At 38.6% G+C, this 22,021-nt stretch overlaps 1 protein-coding gene across 3 annotated transcripts in view; it reads right to left on the bottom strand.

The window, feature by feature from the left end:
- The window catches only part of RTN3 (reticulon 3), a 43,612-nt gene that overhangs the window by 1,512 nt on the left and 20,079 nt on the right, over positions 1-22,021 (bottom strand). For 2 of the 3 annotated variants that reach the window (XM_036260247.1, XM_036260246.1), the window contains 5 exons: positions 5,131-5,338; positions 3,027-3,165; positions 2,527-2,596; positions 2,017-2,063; positions 1,139-1,197 (listed from right to left, as the gene is read on the bottom strand). In XM_036260247.1, coding sequence (XP_036116140.1) covers positions 1,139-1,197; positions 2,017-2,063; positions 2,527-2,596; positions 3,027-3,165; positions 5,131-5,338 — 523 coding nt within the window. Of the gene's footprint in view, positions 1-1,138; positions 1,198-2,016; positions 2,064-2,526; positions 2,597-3,026; positions 3,166-5,130; positions 5,339-14,945; positions 17,307-22,021 lie in introns of all 3 variants that reach the window. The other variant, XM_036260248.1, reaches the window with a different exon arrangement.

Here is a 22,021-nt window from a genome sequence, read left to right as displayed (position 1 = left end):
TAGACACACATTTTGTGCTAACTGTTCTTGCCGGGTTTCAGCTCTGATGTATACCTAAAAAGAGCAGGTAAAGACCCTGGCATCAAGCCAGAGTTGTCTGGACATTGTCAGTTTCCTCTTATTAAAGCTGAAAAAGCATTAAAACCTGGGGTGTGAAAGGAACGGATACAAACAGTAGATTTAATTGAGAAGTTTTGTTTCCTTTCTTTTTTTTTTGTCACTCCTCATCCGAGGATATTTTTCAATTAATTTTTTAGAATGGAAGAGGTAGGGAGGAGAGAGAGAGAGAGACATCAATGTGAAAGAGACACATCGATTGGTTGCTTCCTGAACAACTCCGACATGGGCCGGGGGTTGAACCTGCAACCCAGGTACGTGCCCTTGACTGAGAATTGAACCGAGACCCCTCGGCCTTGGGCTGACACTCCAACCACTGAGCCAAACTGGCCAGGGCACATGTTTTGTTTCTTAAAGAGTATCTGAAGAGCCTGGTTGTAATGGCTCAGTTGGTTGAGCTTTGTTCTGTGCACCAAAAGGTCACTAGTTAGATTCCCCATTGGGGCACATACCTGGGTTGCAGCTTTGATCCCCAGTTGGGGCTGGTACTGGAAGCAACCAATAGATGTTTTTCTAACATTAATGTTTCTCTTTCCTCTCCTTTCCTCTCTCTCTAAAAAAAAAAAAAATCAGCCCTGGCCAGTTTGGCTCAGCGGTTAGAGCGTCGGCCTGCGGTCCAGAGAGACCCGGGTTCGGTTCCCGCTAAGGGCATGTACCTTGCAGTTTGTCCCCGGCCCTGGTTGGTCGTGCGGGTGGCAGCCACTCGATGTGTCCCTTTCACATCGATGTTTCTCTCTCTCTCTCTCCCTCCTGCTCTACCTGAACAAAGAATGAAAAAGTGTCCTCGGGTGAGGATAAAAAAATAAAAAATAAAAAAAAATCAATAAAACATATCCTGGAATAAGGATTTAAAAAAAAGATGAAATACTCTCTTGTAAAATCAAACAATTAACCAAGGTTTTTTTCTCAGGTTAAAAATGACATTTCAGGGGAAATCTGGCATCAGCATTTTACACAGGGGACTAAAAATCACTGGGGGAAGCATACGTTAGGATGAAGTGTGGAACCCAAGCATACTTACTTTTCAACAATCGACTTGGTCTGATCACGGGCGATGCCAACATAGTGATCAATCTGGGTCTTTAAGGAAGGAAAGTGACTCAGTTGTAGCAACACACAGATTAACAATTTTCCTTAAGTTACAAGCAATGTTCTTTTGTCTAGTGTAACTATTTTTTAAAAACACCATGGAATATTCTGGAAAATGAAAGTATTTTTAAAACTCTAGATTTCAGACTTCAAATTATGTCATAAACACCTCAGTTGCAGTAAAAACGTTAATTTCTTCTGCAGAGGTAAAGTCTTACATGGTAAGTGTTTCCTTTAGAGATACTGGACTTATAATAGCATTTTCTGAATACCAGATAATGTATGTCTAATCTATTTTCTGTAATCATAAATGTATTTTGGCTCCTGGGTAAGACTAATTCATTTAAAATAAAAAAACCATAAAGTGTATTGATGGATGACTTAATTTGTAAAGAATAACCCCAAAATCTAGCATACATTCTGTATATATCATTCCACAATGAAAAAACTTGTTCACACTGATGGATTCCCATACTAGCCTTAATAGTTTCTTTTTAGACACAAGCTTTTATTTATTTAAACATTTTTTCCAACTTATATCTTTTGAACAGATAAGGTAGCCATGTAACAGAAACACAAAAGGCACACAACAAAGTATAAAAAGTAAGGCTTCCTACCCTTATCTCTCCTAGACAGTTTCTCTATTTCGAGGAAACCACTGTTACCAGTTTCTTACAGGTACCTCACGTATAAAATTAGACTATAGAAGTAATTACAAGAGATTGCTCTGAACTTTCCATACCTAAAAACTGAACTAGAACTAGTCACACATCAACTGGCATGTCGGATTTGAAAGAGGCCAAAGCTTACCTTGTACTTCTCATAGACAATTGGAACACTGAAAATGAGCAGTTCAGCTGTAAGACAGAACCATGGGACATGACAAGTATAAGTGAGAGACAGTCACAAAGTTTCAGAACTCAAGTAACACATAGATTTTTCCTCATGAAATGCAGGGAAACACAGATCTTCAATATGATAAATTTTGGCTAGATCTCTCAATTGAGGACAATTGGACATAGGTACCTTGGCTATCACAGATAATTTCCAAATTATAAAAATGATTTCTACAAAAAAGATCCTCATATTTAAATCAAATCTAGATGACTCTCCTTTGCTTCTAGTTGTTTTGATATTTTTTAAAAATTAGGATCATTTAAAAAACCTATGGCCACACACAGGTTCCTTCAACATCCAGTTCAAAGTCTCTACGGATCGTAGGGCCATGCGGAAGGAGTGGAACAATGCTGGGCATTCTCTTTGCTCTTACTCCTACCAATTACTTCTAAGAGCATGGAGATATTTTCCTTGCCGCCTTACCAAGAATCAGAAGGGTGATTCCATTGAAAACGGCACCAACATAGGTCATCAGCCACATGAAGACAGCCAGCTGCAAAAGCCAACATTGGGGTTCAGCAGGAATAATTGTAACACAAACGTCAGGTTAACCGATGCCATTTACCTCTAGCTAATTAAGTCTACATAAATTTAGTGATGTATGCCATAGTAATTTCAAAATGAAGGTTACCCAATTTGCACTATACATTTGAGGGTGCATAAGAGCATTCTGTAGTTCTCTTGGACCCAGAGACTGACTGTAATTGCACCGCTGTCAACTACATTATCCCTGTTCTGACGTTAGTTCCCCAGGTGCAGGAGATACCTACTCCACTGACCCCTACCCCCATTTCTACAAGTTGATGGAGATAAGCGTATAATTGTTTTGTCTCATAAAATCCTATTTACGGTTTTTCCTCTGAATTATAACCTAGTCTCTGGTGTTCCTCAGCCTCATCACCAAAAGCTATAGTGGAACTAACCTTCAAGGAGTCAACCAGATCTTCTACCAGAAAGAGACGAATAATGAGTTTCAGGGCCCTGTTGATGTGCACCATGGCAGCATTCACGTAGTTATGGAAAGCTTCTGAGGACAGAGTAATGTCTACATCCAGGTAGGCCCTTCCAAACGAAGAAACAAGTCATACATTTGACATGGAAGGAGAAGACCTCTTTCTGTTAGCACAGCAGTTCTCTAGCGTGTGAAATTCCCCCAAGGGCGCATCTTAGAAATCTCTAGGGGCACCAATGTCATTTAGTGGTAGAGACAAAGATGTCAGATGTCTGCAAAGTGTGGGACAGTCCAAAAGGTGTTTTTCCCCAGTTTTAACAGATCCTGAATTTTCTAAAATTGTATTTTGTTTACGCTAAATTTAACTAAGATTTCTCTTTATTCCCCATCATTTTGGAAAATCACATCTGTATTGGAAATTATACATGTAGTATCTGATGTTTTATTACTTTTTTGTGTAGTTATTTACAAGCAATTATATATTGACTGGGATACAAAATATTTTATTGTACATGGCTATTTTATCATTCCTTTCTATTATAATTATGATTTGTTTTTAAAATTCTGTTTATGGATCTATTATTTATTCATTTCATTTCAAAATGATAAAGAAGGCATTATAACATGTTGAAAACACAAAAAGGAGGGGAGCTATTGAGTTTGATAGGGTTGAAGACTACAGAAAAAGAAAGACCTGGGTTCTGTTCCCAGAGGCACTGCAGAATTGAGATGTAACCATAGCTTGTAAGTTGTCCGTTCACTCAGTACTCAGAGTGCCTACTGAGAGCCTCTCTGTGAGGTGCTGGGCTATCAGGAAAGATAAGACTGCTCTGGCCTTAGAATGCCTGCAGTTTTGTGGGAAAGACAGAGTAACAGGCATATTTTTATTTCCTATTTATTAAAAAAATATTTACTACCAAATATGAAAGTCATAAAATTTAACTGTAATTAATTCAACTTAGCAAAGCACATTTTACACATCTACAACAGTGTCATGCAAGAGGGGAAAAATCCTAAGACCTCTGAGCCTGTGGCAAAATAACACAATTTATTCACTCATTCAACAACTATTGACTTGTTAAAGTTAATTTGCAATAACTTTTCAAATGCCACATATAGTTAAATTATTCTATTTCCACCAAGAGAAAACGCAAGGACCAGAGCCACAGACACCTATTCTGTCACAGATAAAGGAGGTCACAACAGGGTTTCTTTCTCTATGAGAAAAGGGTTTGAAAAAAAGATCATTTGCTAATGTTAACACTTTTTATGGCCTAAGATTTTCAAGAGGAAAAGTGTGAGGAATACAGTTGTTAAAGTTACAGCACAGTCAGAAAAGCTAGCAACTAGATTCCAGAAATGCATGACCTACATTCATCAAGACTTGCCCCTGGTATTAAGAAAACTAAAGGAGCCCTGGCCGGTTTGGCTCAGCGGTTAGTGTCGGCCTGCAGACCAGAGACTCTAGGGTTCAGTTCCCACTAAGGGCACGTACCTCGGTTGCGATTTGTCCCTGGCCCCAGTTGGGGTCATGTGGGTGGTGACCACTCAATATGTCTGTTTCACATTGATGTTTCTCTCTCTCCCTCCCACTCTATCTGAAGATAAATGCAAAAATGTCGTTGGGTGAGAATAAAAAAAAAGGAAAACTAAAGGAGAAGAAGGAAATCGGTGATAACACCAAGGGTAAACACATTGAGTTCCGATATCACTAAGAGTACAGCCTCAATACCAAGATTTCAAAGTCGTTTTAAGATTTAACTATGTGAGGCTTAAACAAGTGCTTGGCCCCCATCTGAGTGCCCCTGATGCTGTGTTGCCTACCCTGCTCAGGAATTTAGACAGTTCTCTTTGGTCTTAACGTGTGAGACTCTAGCTTGTCAAAAAGTTCTTGGCTCCTAATTGGTCACTTCTTAGGGTGGTGCCATAGTTTTTAGTTGTTGTTTCACTCCACAAACCAGCTGCATTGGACCATATAATTCTTGATTTTTTGTCAGGTATGATTTTACACCTGCCCAGCTTCAGCAAACCCCTTCACTAAACTGTAAAGTGTTACTTGTTATCCTTCGACTCACTTGAATGGATGGCCTTCTTCTGACTTCTGTACAGCTTGGACGACAGACTTGTAGACCCTGAAGCTGATGGTGACAGAGAGAAGAGCCAGGATAAGGTAAGAAACCACACTGATGACACTGAAAGCTGCCAGGGAAAGCAGCACGATCAGCGTGGTGCAAAAGACAAGCCCGGTCTTCTTCACATCTCTCCAGAAAATCAGATCATGCACTGTCGAAAGAAAAGGGAACATAAGTTACACGGACACCCAGGAGCCAGTAGCCAGGACTGTCCTCTGGTTGTGTCCTGCATGCCTGAGAAGCAGGACACTGGCATGCAATTACAGGTGCCCCCTCCTTCAGAGAATCTGATAGGTGAAAAATCACATTATGTCAGGGGTGATATTCACAGAGCAAAAGGTTCCTCTGGTTTCTGGACAGGTTTATAAAAATGTGGGAACTTATTTTTTGGAGGTAGCTACTGAAGTACAATGGGGTGAAGTATCATTTACTTCTAATGTTTCAGCAGAAAGGATGGAAGAGCAAGTATGGTAAAATCTTGATAACTGTTGACTAAATTAAACAAACTATGCCTAAAGATCATTTGGGTCAATAGGCTATGAAACCAAAGCTAAACTGAAATGTATGAATCGGGCTGGGGGCAGAGAGTAGTGAATAAAGACAATCAGGCTCTGTTCGTGTCAGTCACAATGAAGCACCAGTCTCTGTTAATCCGAAGGGTACTCAGGAAGGATTATGGGTAGGGGATCAAATAATTATCTAAACCATGATACTTTTGAAAATAGGTGGGAACACTATTAATAATTGTTAGGAAATAGGTATAATAAACCAAGACTGTCCCAGGCAAGTAGGTTTTATGGTTGGGGACATCCAACCTGGAAAAATCTAAGTTCTTCTACCTGAAGAAACCTCAAAAACCCTGGGTGTACACTACTAGCAATCACCTCCAATCTAGCAATGATACATTTGAATTTCAATCTGTAAAGGCTAACTTCAACATTAATAACTCTATTCCAAATTTCTTCTGTGCTCTTCGTTTATATATATGTTAAAAAAAAAAGAGAGAGAGAGAGAGAAAGGGAGTTGGAGAAACATAAGTTTGAGTCCTGATAATTTTTAGGCACATTACCTTAATCAACCTTTCTAAACTTTTGTTTTCTCATCTATAAAACGAAGAAAGTGACACCTATTTCCTAGAGTTGTTTTAAGAAATATATAAGGCTAATGCATGTAGAACACTTAGCACTATAAATGGCACACAAAAACCACTCAAACTTGAACTATAATGAAAATATGATAGCTTGAAAGACTGTGATTGAGAGTAACATGAACCTGAATCTGACTCCAGCTGACCCACTGGCACCTAGTTCTTTCCCATACTCAGCTTCAATACTGTTCTCTGAAGCCTAACCTTGCTAGAGCCCACGGGAACCTAACTAGAAACTAAGAAAACACTAAAGATATACTCATTGTATAGAAGAAATAATCAAGGTTATTTATTGGTTCCAAGATTCCAGCTAGGAGATGTGACTACTAGGAGAAAGTAGTAGGTTTTAGGATCACTGAGGAGAGGTTGAGAGTCCCAGACAGTGATGTTGCAAAGGAGAAAGAGAAATGGGAGGCAATTCAGGTTCACCTGACTGAACAGGAAAGCTGAACAGAATGCTACCTACTTACAAGAGCAATTCCCATAGTCAGAGTCCAAGTATATGTATGTCACCGTTCATATAACTATAGGAACAGTTTCAACACACAATGTTTAGAGGATCAAGAACAGTTTCAACACAATGCTTGGCGATGGGACAAACTGATACCATGTGCCTCCTGATGTAATGTACTGAGGATATAACATCACTTCTATAGTATTCTTGCCAAGAACATAAAACCTGAGTCTAATGAGAAAACACCAGATAAATGCAGACTGAGAAATAGTCTACAAAACAAATGGCCTATATTCTTAAAAAATATCAAGAGTGTGAAAAGACAAGAGACTTTGCAACACATAAATGCAAAGTGTGATCACAGATTGGACTCTAGATACGGGGGTAAAAATAGTTACAAAGAACATCATGGGGACAACTGACAAAATTTGAATATGGACAATATAATTGATAAAAGCACTGTATCAGTGTTAAATTTCCTAAATTTGATAAAAACTTAAGTGTACTATTAAACAAATTCCTTGTTCAAAAGAAACACACCCCAAAGTATTTAGGGTAAAGGAGGCAGGATGTTTGCAACCAGTTTTTCTTTTTTAAATCCTCACCCAAGGACATTTTTGCATTTATCTTCAGATAAGAGTGGGAGAGAGAGAGGGAGGAAGAGAGAGAGAGAAACATTCATGTGAGAGACACACATCAAGTGGTTGCCACCCACATGACCCCAACCGGGGCCGGGGCCAAACCGCAACTGAGGTACGCGCCCCTAGCGCAGCAGTTCTCAATCTGTGGGTCATGAGCCCTTTGGGGGTCGAACAACCCTTTCACAGGGGTTGCCTAAGACCATTGGAAAACACATATTTCTGATGGTCTTAGGAACCGAGGCACCGCTCCTCTATCCGTCTCCAGGCAGGTCCACCCAGATGCAGATACACCCATATACAACATGAGGAACTGTATTAAAGGGTCGCAGCATTAGGAAGGTTGAGAACCACCGCTCTAGCGGAAACTGAACCCAGGACTCTCTGATCTGCGGGCCGATGCTCTAACCGCTGAGCGAAATTGGCCAGGGCTGCAACCAACTCTTAAATGGCTCAGAAAAAAAACACATGTGTCTATAGAGAAGAGGGAGGGAATGATAAAGTAAAAATAACCAAATGTTAACAACTGATGAACTACTAGACCAAGGGTTATATGGGAGTTTTTTTGTCTTACGTTTGCTATACTTTAAATTAGAAATATTTGAAAGAAAAAAAAAACTTATAAGGCTGGGACCCAGTGAATAAAAGACCATGCTGTATCTGAGAAGGAAAAAGGGACAAATAAAATAAATGCAAATAAACCTACTTTTGTGCAAATCAGAAAAACCACCCTGACTGCATGAACTTTATTGCCACCTGCTGGCAGATCATGTTCTGTAAACACTTTCTCCCAGTCAATGGCTCGACTATTAGTGGTGTCTTTTATGAGTAAGTTTCAATTTTGATGAAGCTTAATTTATTGACGTTTTAATTTCATGGCTAGTGCATTCTGTGACCTAAGAAATCTTTGCATACCCCTAAATCATGAAGGTATTTTCCTATACTTTCTTCTGAAAGTTTTATGATTTTTAAAAAATGTTTTTATTTACTTTTTAAAAAAAATCTTCACCTGAGGATATTTTCCCATTTATCTTCAGATAGAGTGAGAGGGAGGGACAGAGAGGAAGGAAAAGGAAGAAAGAGAGAAACATCGACATGGAGGGACACATCAACTGGCTGCCTCCCGAATGACCATGACCAAGGCCGGGAGCGAAACGTAACTGAGGTACGTGCCCTTGACCAGAATCAAACTCGAGACTCTTTGGTCCGCGGGCCAATGCTCTAACCAGTGAGCCAAACTGGCCAGGGTTGTTTTTACTTTTTTAGGGAGAGAGGAAGGAAGAGGGAGAGAGAGATAGAAACATCGATAGGAGAGACATCAACATCAATCAGCTGCCTCCTGCACTCCCCCCTGCTGGGGATCGAGCCTGCAACCCAGGCATGTGCCCTGTCCAGAAATCAAACCTGGACCTCTCAGACCATGGGATAATGCTCAATCAACTGGGCCACACTGGCTGGGCTATGGTTTATATTATTTTATTTTGGGGGGTACGTGCCCCTAGCGGGAACCAAACCTGGGACTCTCTAGTCTGCAGGCCGACGCTCCAACCACTGAGCCAAACTGGCCAGGGGTAGGCCACGGTTTTAGTTTTTACATTCAGGTCACTGAATCTAAAGTTAATTTTATCATATCATGTGAAGTAGGTACTGTAGTAGGCAGAATGCTAAGGCGGCCCCCAAACTCTTGCCCTTTGGGGTACATGTCCTATATAATACTTCCTCTTGGCCCCAAATGTGAGCAGAACCTGTGACTATGATACAATAGTCACTCTTGTGCATATATTTCAGTTGGGTAAGATCCTGAAGCAAACTAAAAAGAAATTCTCCTGATAGCTTGGCAGAAGTAAACAACCACGTGAGAGGGCCGTGAGACTAGGGTCTGAATATAGTCTCTAGGAACTGAACACGACCCCGAGCCCACAGCCAGTAAGCAAGAAAATGGGGACCTGGTCCTACAAGCTCCAGGAACTGAATTCTGCCAATAATCAGTGAGCTTGGAAGAGAATCCTGAGCCTCAGGTGAGATCACAACCCTGGTTCATGCTTATCGAGAATCTGAGCAGAGGATCCAGCTAACTGGTGCCCAGACTCCTGATCCGTGAAAACTAGGAGGTCAAGTTGTATTAAGTTTCTAAATTTGTGGAAATTTATTTCTGGATTCTCTGTTTCTTTGATCTATTTGTTGACTTTTTTTGCAAGTACCACACTGTCTTTATTACTGAAGGTTTATACTTTCTTGATGTGAGTATTCCAAGTCCTTCAATTTTGTTCTTCAAGATGGCTTTGTATTTGCTTGGTTCTATTTCCACAGAAATTTTACAATGAGCTTGTCAATTTCTAAAGAAAAATTCTTCTGGGACTTTGAATTGTATTGAATCCATAGATGATTTTGGGTAGGACTGAGATGTTAACAATATTGAGGCTTCCAATCCATGAACACAGCATAGCTCTCCTCTTAGATAGTTCTTTAGCTTCTCTCTGCAGCTTTGTAGTTTTCAGTACAGAGGTCTTGCACATTATTTTTGTTAAATTTATTCCTAGTTTATGCTTTTGATGCTATTGTAAATGAAGCTTTTAAAAATTTAATTTCTGATTATTTGCTGCTAGTATGCACTAAAACTGTTTTTCGTTAATCCTCACCCGAGGATATTTGTCCATTGATTTTTAGATAGAGAGGGAGGGAGGGAGGGAGAGACAGACATCGATATGAAGGAGACACATCGATTGGTTGCCTCCCACACAATCCCGACCAGTGCCAGGATCAAACCTGCAACCCTTGACTGGGAATCGGACCCGAGACCCTTTGGTCCTTGGGCTGACGTTCCAACCACTGAACCAAATCAGCCAGGGCTAAAACTGAGTTTTGTGTATTAACCTAATATGCCATAACCTTGCTAAATTCACTTATTACTCCTAGTTGCTTTGTAGACTCCTTAGGGTTTTCTATGTAAACAATCATGTCATCTACAATTAAGACAGTTTAACAACTTCTTTCCCAGTCTTTATTCCTTTTATTTCTATTTCTTGTTGTAATTCACCAAGTAGGACCTCCAGTGTGATGCTGAATACAAATGTCCAGACTGAGCATCCTTGCTTTACCCAATCATAGAGGGAAAAGTGTTCAATACTTTGGCATTAAATACAACATCAGCTGTACTTTTCAATAGATGCCACTTATTGGATTGAGGAAATTACCTTCTATTTCTAGTCTGAATTTTTTTTCTACCAGATAAGGAAGTTGGGCTTTTTCACATACCTTTTTGTGTATCAATTGAAATAATTTTTTTCTCTTATTATGTTAAAGTGGTGAATTATGTTGATTAAATTTCCAATCTTATCTTTTTTTTTTTTTTAATCCTCATCTGAGGACATTTTTTCCATTTTTTGTACAGACAGAGTGGGAGGGAGAGAGAGGAAGAGAGAGAGAGGGAAACATCGATGTGAAAGGGACACATCGAGTGGCTGCCACCCGCACGACCAACCAGGGCCAGGGACAAACTGCAACCGAGGTACATGCCCTTAGCGGGAACCGAACCCGGGTCTCTCCGGACCGCAGGTGGACGCTCTAACCGCTGAGCCAAACTGGCCAGGGCTAAATTTCCAATCTTAAAACAAGCTTATATTCCTGGAACAAACCTCACTTAGCCATGATGCATTAACCTTTTGATATATTGTTGGATTTGATTTGCTAATATTTTGCAAGAATTTTTCATCTTCTATGTTCATGAGGGATATTAGTCTATAACTTTTTTGTAATTGTTCAGTTTTGGTATTATATACTAATCTATGATTTGGAAAGTGTTATCTCATTTTTCCTTAAATGCCTGGAAGAATCCTCTAGTAAAACCTCTGGGCCTGGACAATTTTTGGGGGGTGTGAGGGGGTAAGATTTTTTATAACAAATTTAATAAAAATTATGCTAGCTTTGGTAAGCTGTATTTTTCAAGGAATTTGTCCATTTGATCTAAGTTGATAGATTTGTTGGCATCAAGTTGTTCATAATATTCTATTATCCTTTTAATATCTGTAGAATCTTGTGATATTGGTAATTTGTGTTCTCTCTTTTTTTTTTATCCTCACCTGAGGACATTTTCCATTTTTTATTCAGGTAGAGTGGGAGGGAGAGAGAGAGAGAGAAACATCTAAGTGAAAGGGACACATCGAGTGGCTGCCACCCGCATGACCCAACCAGGGCCGGGGACAAACTGCAACCGAGGTACATGCCCTTAGCGGAAACCGAACCCGGGTCTCTCTGGACCGCAGGCCGACGCTCTAACCGCTGAGCCAAACTAGCCAGGGCTGTGTTCTCTTTTTTCTTGATTAATCAAGAAATCAATTTTTTTTATCTTCTCAAAAAGCCAAATTTTGGCATTGTCAATTTTTTTTATTCCATTGATTTCTGCTCTTACCATTATAATTTCCTTCCTTCTACTTACTTGGGTTTACTTTGATCTTCTTTTTCTAGCTTCTTTAGTTGAAACCTTAGATCACTGGATTTAGATATTTTTTCTTTTCTTACCTAAGTATTTAGAGTTATACGTTCCCCTTTCAGTACTGTGTCCCACCAGTTTGATATACTGTATTGTATTTTCATTGTCATTCAGTTTAAACCATTTAAATTTTTTTCTGGTGATTTTGTTAAGCTATAGATTATGCAAAAGTGTCTGCTTAATTTCCAAATATTTGGGAATTTTCCTAGGTATTTAATTTTCCTTGTTTTAAAATTTTGTTTCATTATGGTCTTAGAGCATATTTTATATTATTTTAATCCTCTGAATTTACTGAGTTGTTTTATGGTCTAGCATTATTGTCTACACTCATGAATGTATACCTTGTGCACTTGGAAAAGAACTAGAGACTGACACATTTTACTAAAGTAGTTTATACTTTAAAGACCATTTAAAATGGTTTTCAATTCTGAAACCCACAAAGGAAGACCTGTCATCTTCTTGGTCTAATTATAGTGATCTTCCTTAATTATTATCTAAAAATATCCACTACTCACAGAATTTGTGACAAATTCCTAAACTTCCATAGCCATTTTCACCTCTCATACTAGATTAAATAACTCAGTTGAGAATTACTAATTAGTATTTACACAGAACTTTATTTACTACAACACTATAAAGCAGGGCAAAATAATTATCACCATATTAACAAGGAAAATGCTGAACCAGTTAGGCCAGTTGTCTAAGGTCACACTAAAGCAGGAACTTGCCAGAATTAGACACTGGCATATAGCCTAATTCCCATATGCCTCATCACTCAAAAGATTACTGTAAGAATTATAATAATTCATGAAGAAACCTAAGATATATCAGAGAATCATATCATTGAAGTGATATTAAAGATCATCTACTTCAACACCTTACTTCACAGATAAGAAAACTGAAGCCCCCAAAGGTGATGTAATGTAATTGTTCAATGTCACATTTCTAGACACAGTAAAGCAATAATGAGACTTAGTACTCCTAAATCCAAGTTCAATAATCTTCAATTACTAGAGAGTAACAGCTATCCTTTAATGCCATTTCAAATTTTTGAGTTTATAAAAAAGCCTTGACGTTTTCACTGATAAGATTCACTTAATTAACAATTAATTAATTAACAAATAACTATCCAGCCAGGTCCTATACTTGGTGCTAAATGAATGTTTACTATGTCCTAGGTACTGCATCTTGCATTTTCACATTTAACCCTCACAATACTATTATAAATTACCAACTCTATTTTAAGGATTAAAATTTAGGAAGATCAAGTTATCTACCCCATGGTCTTTAATCAGGAAATGACTCTATAAAAGGTAAATGGTACCCGTCTGCCACAGCCGCCACGGCTCTGTGGTACCCTATGGCCATGGGCCCCAACAAGGGCCACAAAGTGACCAAGAATGTCAGGAAGCCAAGGCACAACTGGGGCACTGGCACCTCACCAACCACACCAAGTTAGTGCAAGGTGGTGAGGGACAAGATCCGAGAGGTATGTAATTCGCTCCTCATGAGGGTGACCCCAGCCAGAGGAGCTGAGCAGTGTTCTGGCTGCAATAAGAAGAGGAAACCAGCTGCTAAGGGCTGAGCCCCCTCCCCACTCTATGCATAGCAAAACCTTACAGAAAAAAAGGTAAGTGGTATAATCACACTTACAAGTTTATACTAATAAAAATCTCATTTTTGTTTTAAATATCATAACTCCCTATATAATTTCATTTGAAAAAAGGGATCTATTGTCACAAGTTTGAAAAACCATAAATCCCTACATAACACCTAACACCGACCATAAAGTAAGTACAGAACTTGGTATCAGATTAGAGGTTGAATGTCCCTTTTGGAGGGCCTTAAATATCCTTTTTTTCTTACACTTTCCAAGATACCAGAACAGACAGCATTAGAAATAATTTAACTGAAGGCCAATTGCTAGGAAAGTAATCATTCAAATGAATGGAAGATAAGGGGAAGGGTTTCTAGTACCATATAATCAGTTTGGCCTGAAGAATATTATATAAGCCCGGCCAGTATGGCTCAGTGGTTGAGTGTCAACCCATGCACCAAGAGGTCGCCGGTTCGATTCCTGGTTGGGGCACATACCCAGGTTGTGGGCCCAATCCCCAGGGAGGGGCATGCAGGAGGCGGCCAATCGATGTTCTCTCTCATTGATGTTTCTATCTCTCCCTTTCCCTTCCTCTCTCTCTAAAATCAATGAAGAAAAAAAAAAAAAAGAATATTAAATAAGGTCCAAAGTAGAAGAATACATGAATTCTCTTAAGTATTACTTACAAAATAGTACAATACAGGTTACCTACTTTCAGAGCATAAACTCTCTATGGTATAATATCAAAGTAATTAAAAGTTTCATTTACTATCCCTCCCAGTGGGAATTCTTTTATCTTTGATTGCCAAATAGATTTCATAAGGCCCATAGCAAAAAACCCAAGTGCTAAGCAGTGCTATTATTATGGAGGTTTAAAATAAGCTTTGCAAATAAATAAGAGCCCAAAGATATTAAAATCAGTGTTCACCCTAGGGTCAATAAATAAGAAAAGAAGAACCTAGAAAAAATTGTAGTAAAAAAATTACTTTTATAAGCAGAATATTAATTTTAATGAGGGGGTCTACTATTTTGGGAAATATTTGTATAAGAAAACCAAATCACCCCTGACAGATGTGGCTCCATGGTTAGAGCATTGGCCCACTCTGAAGGGTTTTGGGTTCGATTCCCGGTCAAGGGCACGTACATGCAGGTTCCATCCCTGGCCCCAGTTGTGGTCATGCAGGAGGCAACCAATTGATGTGTCTCTTACATCGATGTTTCTCTCTCCTTCCCTCCCTTCCACTCTCTCTTAAAAAAAGGAAAGAAAACCTAATCAACCACTAAAAAAACCGACCTTTCTCCAGTTAATACTGTGTTTTTATCTTAGCCATAATTTCAAAAATATAAGTCAGAAACTAAAAAAATGGCACTCCGATAAATAATTAATCATAGCAGAATTAACCACATGCAGTATTTCTAATGTAAATGGTTACCTGAGAAGTCTGTCAGAAGTCTTGCTAGGACATGCTTGTCTACCAGTTCAGTCTTGCTAAGGCTGGAAATAAAATCTACACTAGTAGTTTCTTTGATAACAGTGGGCTTTTTGGAAATCCCGAGATCAGATCCAGTCTCGACATCTGTGTGTTCTGGGACACCACAAAATCTCTGTGGCTGAGAAGATTCTGGAGCAAATGTGTGAGTCTGTCTGAGTATTTCTTTAGAAGGAGATTCTACTTGATCCTGTGCAGGAGCCGACTTCTCCACCTGCCTTTCACTCACTTCTTTAAGGGCTTTGATTGTGAGCCATTCCTGTTCTAAGTCAAGAGATGCTACTGAAGATCCTTGGGTGGAGAAAACATCCAGAAGCTCACTTCCACTTGTTTCTTTGTTTCGTTCAGAGTACTTGCTTTTTATGTCTTTAATTTCGGAACCACCTGACTCACTTTCAAGCAAGACTTTTACAGGAAGAGCTGTTTTGAACTCTGTAGTCTTCTCTGACGTTGCTTCAAATGCATTTCCTTCACATTTATCTACTATTCCTTTCTCCCTGGTTTCTGTCAAGGCTGCTATCAGGTCCTCTGGGGAAGAATCATCTACATCTTTAATACTTTTTTCATGTAATGACTCCAAAGAGGCAGAGCCTGTCACATTTAGTGAGAGTTCCATCTTATTAAAAATATTTGAAAATGCTGAAGGAAGTTTTGGGTCCTCAGTGGTAACAACCTTTCCAGGAATATTTTCACTCATTCTATGCGACTGCTTCACATCTCCTGACATGACATTCATATCACATGCTTGGGAACAAGCCACCATACCAGCTGGACTCTTTTTGAGAACATCAGGCTGAACTTTCGGCTCAGAGTCACTGATCAACTCTTCAAAGTTTTCAAATGTTTTGATTTCCCTGTTATAATGGAGAATCTCTCTGATTTCTCTTTCATCTGCTTTTACAATAGCACTTGAAATGGAAACGGGTTTTTCAGCCTGAATTTTGTTACTTTCAAATGAAATATCAGCTGTGATGTCCTCTATTACTGTGTCATCAGACTCACCAGAACTATCAGCCTCTGTCCCTTCTCCCAACACAGAGCTCTGCCAGTTCATGTCACCTTCCAGGTGGCCATCAGGTAAAACCACTTTCACTGTGGTCACTCCACAACCCAAAGAGACACATTTCTCAAAAGGAGACCCAGGTAACTCTGAGAGTGTGTCATCCTGTGTCTGCACATTGTCTCGCACACCTTTGATATTGATGTCTGTTGTGGAATCGAGACAGTCTGGTATAGGTTTTTCAATTACAGCGTTTTCTTGTGGGAGAGATGCTTCTGCCCAGTCACCTGTTGATTTAGTGATGGTAGTGCTCCCATTAATAGAACATACAGAAATTTTCTGATGAGTGTTAGTTTTAAGATTTACAACGGGAATTTTTGCATCATAGTCACTCACATCAAGTCCTGTAGTTTTTGTGATGTAGTCAGATTTATTGCTCTGCTGTTTCACTTGGGGAACCAAATCCCAAGTCAATATTTCATTAGTAAAGTTATGCATATCACTCACACATCTAGACACCTCTTCCAATGCTGCAGTTGTGTGTGAAAACTGTCTAGTGAGCAATGCAGAGGTTGGGTAACGCCCGGCCTCTTTATTTCTTAGTGGAAATACTTTGTCATTGGACTCTGAAATGTCTGCAGATGACTCTCTATCAGTGTGCATTGCCCAACTACTAAAATCATTTGCGCTCTCCTTATATGCATCTTTAAATTCTCTGTCAAATGCTGCTTTGTCAATAATTACTTCAAATGGTGATTCAGGGGAATCCTTTTCAATAATACCACCTGCTGAAACTTTGCATGGGGACAAGGAGTATGTACAAATGCCTTCTGCCTTAGACTGCTCGGTGGTTGGTTTCTGGGCTGTTAGTGCGATGAACTTGCCATCAGCATCCAAGGCTGTTTTGTTGTCCCTACTTGGTATCTCACTTGGGTTCTTGGACTCTTGATCTTCACTTATTTGCTCCTGCATTTGAACAACCTCTTTAGAGAGAAAAGCAGGACGATCTGGGAAACTGGCTGGAATGGAAGGACGGTTACAGTGACCTCCTTCTGCAATAGAAACGGGGGAGTTGGCTCCGTCTTTACTGGTCCCCGGAGACTTTTCCATCTTTTTCACATCTAGAAGAGCCAAGCAGCCTTTTCCTTTTCCTTCTTCAGCCAAAATAGTCTGGCTGCCTAACACTTTGCTTTGTTCTCCATGTAATATTGTAAGGTCAGTGTTATGTATTTCAGAAGATGAGAAAAAGGAAGAAGTCCTAATTTCTGAAGGTGGCTCATCAGAGCAAAGAGAGCTCAATCCCTCTATGATTAGAATTTGAAAGAAAAAAATTGTTTACCAAGTACAAGTACACATTAGCTAGTCAGGCCAAGCAGCATGCTTTTTATTTTTAAAATTACATATATACACACAGGATGTATATATACACACACAAATATTTAACAAAACAATGCCAACAGTTATCCAGTAAGACATGCATAAAATTGCCCAAGGTGAAACAGAAAAGCCATATCATGCTACAAATTGCAAATAACAACAAAAAATTCATGAAAAATACTTTTCAGTCTGCTTTTTCCATTGTAAAGGGAAAGCAGAAAGAAGAGACTGGGAAATCTGGGGAAGTTTTTCTTCTTTGTTTTAGTAGAGTTATTTAACAGAAACAACAGATATTATAAAGCATTGCTATGCTCTCATCTGTAAACTGAACAATACAGAACACATTGCTTCTATAAATCCACTGTTATAGTCTGAGAATCTGAGAAGAAAAAATAATGACTAGAGTTCTTTTTGATTTTCAGGAGAGACAGTGAATCCCTTCTGTGCCTAAAAATCAGACTAAAATTATTCTGTCCTACCCACTGGGAAGACTGGTCCCAGGTATAGATGGCCTCAATATTTTAAACTAAAGGTACTGAAAAAGTTGGCCTGTTCCAAACTCTCCTGCACCAACTTGCCAATTTAACCCCAACTGAACTGTGCAAATTGGTTTAAGTTAAGAAGAGTTAATTCCAGAAATCCTGGAAAATGGAAATGTCCTTTTAAAACAGAAAATGTCCTTCTAAAAAGCATACATTAATTAAGGCTTATCAGTTATTAATAGCACAGTAAGCACTGATTTACCACATTGTTTTCCAACTTCCCAATCTAACAAGTTTTTATTGGGAAAGAAGATCAGAACAACCGCTCCAAGGGCAGGCGCTGTCTGATGCATTCTTGCACACTGTTGCATCTTTGGAGCTGGAACAAAGTAGGTCTTAAATCATTCCATATGAATGAATCAGAGGTTCAGGTTGAACAGGTGAGACCTAAGTAGACTCAGGACAGCAATGCCTTGAGTGTGGAGGAATAATTGGGAAGAGTGAATGAGAAAAATCTTTGGGCTTACTCTTATTCAGCTTATGTTCTTTTTCACATGAGAAGCTAAATAATTATTAGACAAAATAAAAACTATTACTTATTCAAAATAATGTTATAAATATGAAAATAAATAAGAACATCTTATTGCAATGAATAAATTCATTATAAAAATCTGCCCGGCCAGTGTGGCTCAGTGGATTGAGTGTCATCCCATGGACTAAGAGGTCCTGGTTCGATTCCCAGTCAGGGCATATGCCCAGGTTGTAGGCTCGATCCCCAGTACAGGGTGTGCAGGAGGCAGCCGATCAATGTTTCTCACATTGATGTCTCCATTTCTCTCTCCCTTCCTCTCTCTTTAAAAAAATAAAAAATAAAAACATATTTTAAAAAAATGTTCCCAAAGTCCAGATAATATTCCTCTATTTCAAGACATCGCTGAAATTTGATGTAATAGGAATTGGACTTTTAGAATAGTATGAGTGTAATCTGGGTAAAAAGTCTTTATAAACTGAGGAAAAAAAGTTTGGTGGTACAGACTGCACTAGCAGGAGAGAAAGTATTTGAAGTGAGCTGTAATTTATATTTAGTTCTAATGTAGTACACATGGTCACATCTATCATTACATAGTATAGATCTTCAGCAAGGTGGATTAAGGATATAAATGAATATCAACACTGTAGGTTTAAACTCCTGAAATTTAAAGAACTATAAGCTACATTTACATCAGAAATATTCTATAATCTGAGCTATGTATTGTTACTGAATTTACTAGTTACTGTTTCTACTAGGAAACGCTCAATGCACTAGACCTGGACTAAGGTAAAACTGTTTGGGAACCCCTCCCTTCAAACAGGAATAAAACTTTGAGGTGTGTAAAACTGACTCCACCTCAGAGAATGCTCAATTTATAGGTTTTATAGAGAATGAGATTTCAGATGACTCTGACCTGGCATCTTACAGGTCAGAATGGACAAAATGAATTTGGAATAATTCAACAAAAATTTATTGAGTGCCTATCATGTGCCAGACACTGTTTTAGAAACTAGTTTAAAAGCAGTTGAAGAAAACAGAAAATAATCCTTGCCTTTGTGGAGCCTACAATACAGAGCAGGAGATAGACAATAAGCAAAACCAGTAAGTAAAATGAGGATGATTGGGTGGTGGGCTTAATGAAATGAAAAAGAAAGCAACCTACATTGACTGCTGATTAAAGAATACAAACATTGCTGGGTGGGGGAGGATGGGAGGCTCAGTAGAAACATCCTATGCCTTGTCAGGACACAAACTTCTCAGTTTCCCAAGCCTTGCTTCTCTTCTTTCTTGAACTCTTAATACTTCAAAAGTTTTAAATGATGTGTATAATAATCTGAGGTGCAGCTAGAAGATTGGTCAGAAATACTTTTTAATTCTTTATTTCTTAAGAGAGAGGAAGGGAAGGGAGAGAGAAAAACACTGATGTGAGAGTGGAACATAGATTGACTGCCTCCTGCATGCCCCCTACTGAGGATCGAGCCTGAAACCTGGGCATGTGCCCTGACCAGTGCCCAACTGAGCCACGCTGAACAGAGCTAGGTCAGCAATCTTATTCTCACAATACCAACAAGTTCTATACTGAATGCCATAACTGCCTGACAGATTTCAAGCATTTTAACTAAAGATTCTGTAATATGATATAACTATTATATGGACAAAAGAACTTGATCACATTCCCTACTAATAATTTTGTGACACTATTTGGAATGGATAGCAAGCCTAGGGGGTAAACAGTATGATGCTGTATTCATTCCTTAGCGATTGGGAGATGCAGGTGCTAGCTCTATGACTGTCAATCAAGCTTTCCCACATGTAGCAAAAAAGTCACCTGTGCTTTGATTTTAATTATCTTGTTCAGAATTTTTGCAAATGAAAAGACATTTCTTTGGCTGGTTAAAACTTGGACAGACCTGAGTTATACCAAGATAATGGAAAAGAATGGGCTGCAAGTAGAGTTTATAAAGAAATGAAAACATAAATAGAACAAAGACCAGAATCTAATAAGCCTTGTAGAACAGCTTCCATAAGCAAATAAAGACTCTTCCAATTAGTCACTATGGCACTTGATAAGTCACTGGTGTTGTCCAAGTCTGTACCTGGTAAAATAGCAGAAAACACCAGGGAGTTTGAAAATTGCTAGCTGTTAAAATACTATACACTGTAAAACTGCCTGATGAAATAACTCCAGATTATCTTACATCTCAGAAAATGTTCACTACCCTTTCTTCTTTCAAAAGACCCAGCCCTTCACATGCAATACAAGAGACTTTCAACACTACTCAAAACAAATAAAAAATAAATAAAATAAAGTAAAATAAAAATGTCAAAACAAAAAACAGAAGACTCAAAACAAATGTGTCAAAAAATTCCCTCATTATGAATATTTTCTATTGCTATTAAAGGATTTAATGAGCACATTCATTTTCAAGAATTCTAATCACTTAAAAATATGGCAATACTCTATTAACAAACAAGGGTTACATATCTACTAGAACAGAGTCAATATATGGTTAGAGATAAAAATGTCCTAACCCTATAATGATCATAGAATGTCTCCCAAATAATCAAGTATTGAGCTCCCTGGTTATCCCTGGTATTCTTAAACTCTAAATTCTTATGTCTCCATTTAAGTATATTTTCTGAAACAAAACTAGGAAATTAAGTTGGCAGTTATATTCTAAATTTCTAGACCATCCCCAAGCCAAAATTTCCAATTAAATATGCAAATTCCTTTCATCGCACTTACTAATCATGTGGCCTTGGCAAATTGCTTAATCTCATCTAAGAAATGGGGATACTAAAGCACCTAACTTGAGAACTGCTGTCAGGATTAAATTAGTACATGTGAAGTGCTTAGAACAGCATCTGGCACTTTGCAAATTTTCAACAAATGTCCCCACACATCACACTCTTAAAACAAAAAAAACACCAAAAACAAAACTCCCCTGACATACAGACTCCAGACCATCTGCCTTTTTATTAGGAGAGAGAAAAAAGAAAGACAAACTGTCCAATTATAACTACTTTCACCTGGTAAATAATATAGAAAATCCTCATTCAGAGTTTTAGACACCTTCCCTCCTACCATTCACAAATAAAAGAAAGAAATTTAAAGAGCTTTTACCTACTTCAAAATTTTGGGTGATGTACAAACCAAATACCTATGACATTCCAAGAAGTGAACTAGGTTCTATGTGGATAAAGACATTTAAGGCAGGCCAATATTAAAAAAAAATTGTAAGCCAATGTTGAAAGATAAAAGTTTCCTGAACAAAATGTTTCAGTAAATGATCTTTATCACCATTAAGGACAAAGTATATGTTAGTTCAATGTCCGACTAGCTGAACCATTTAATAACCTAGCACAAAAACAGCCTTTGGCACCATCTTTTACAGTCCATTTCAAACTTCAGAGCATCGACAGGTACTTCACTAGTACTTCACAGGCTTCACCTCTGACTTCCTGACTGAGAATTGCTAGATGAAGATAAAGCTCAGGAATCTGCATGACAAGTTCCCAGGGAATAAATCTGATTTGAGAACCACACCTCAATTATATTTTATTAGCTCTAGAAGAGCAGAGAGAATGAGTTGTATTTCAGAACACTGGTCCTGTAAAAAGCCCACAG

Source organism: Molossus molossus, unplaced genomic scaffold (genome assembly GCF_014108415.1).
Source record: "Molossus molossus isolate mMolMol1 unplaced genomic scaffold, mMolMol1.p scaffold_m16_p_13, whole genome shotgun sequence".
In the NCBI taxonomy this organism is placed as follows: Eukaryota; Metazoa; Chordata; class Mammalia; order Chiroptera; family Molossidae; genus Molossus; species Molossus molossus.
This window is presented reverse-complemented; position numbering and strand designations above follow the sequence as displayed.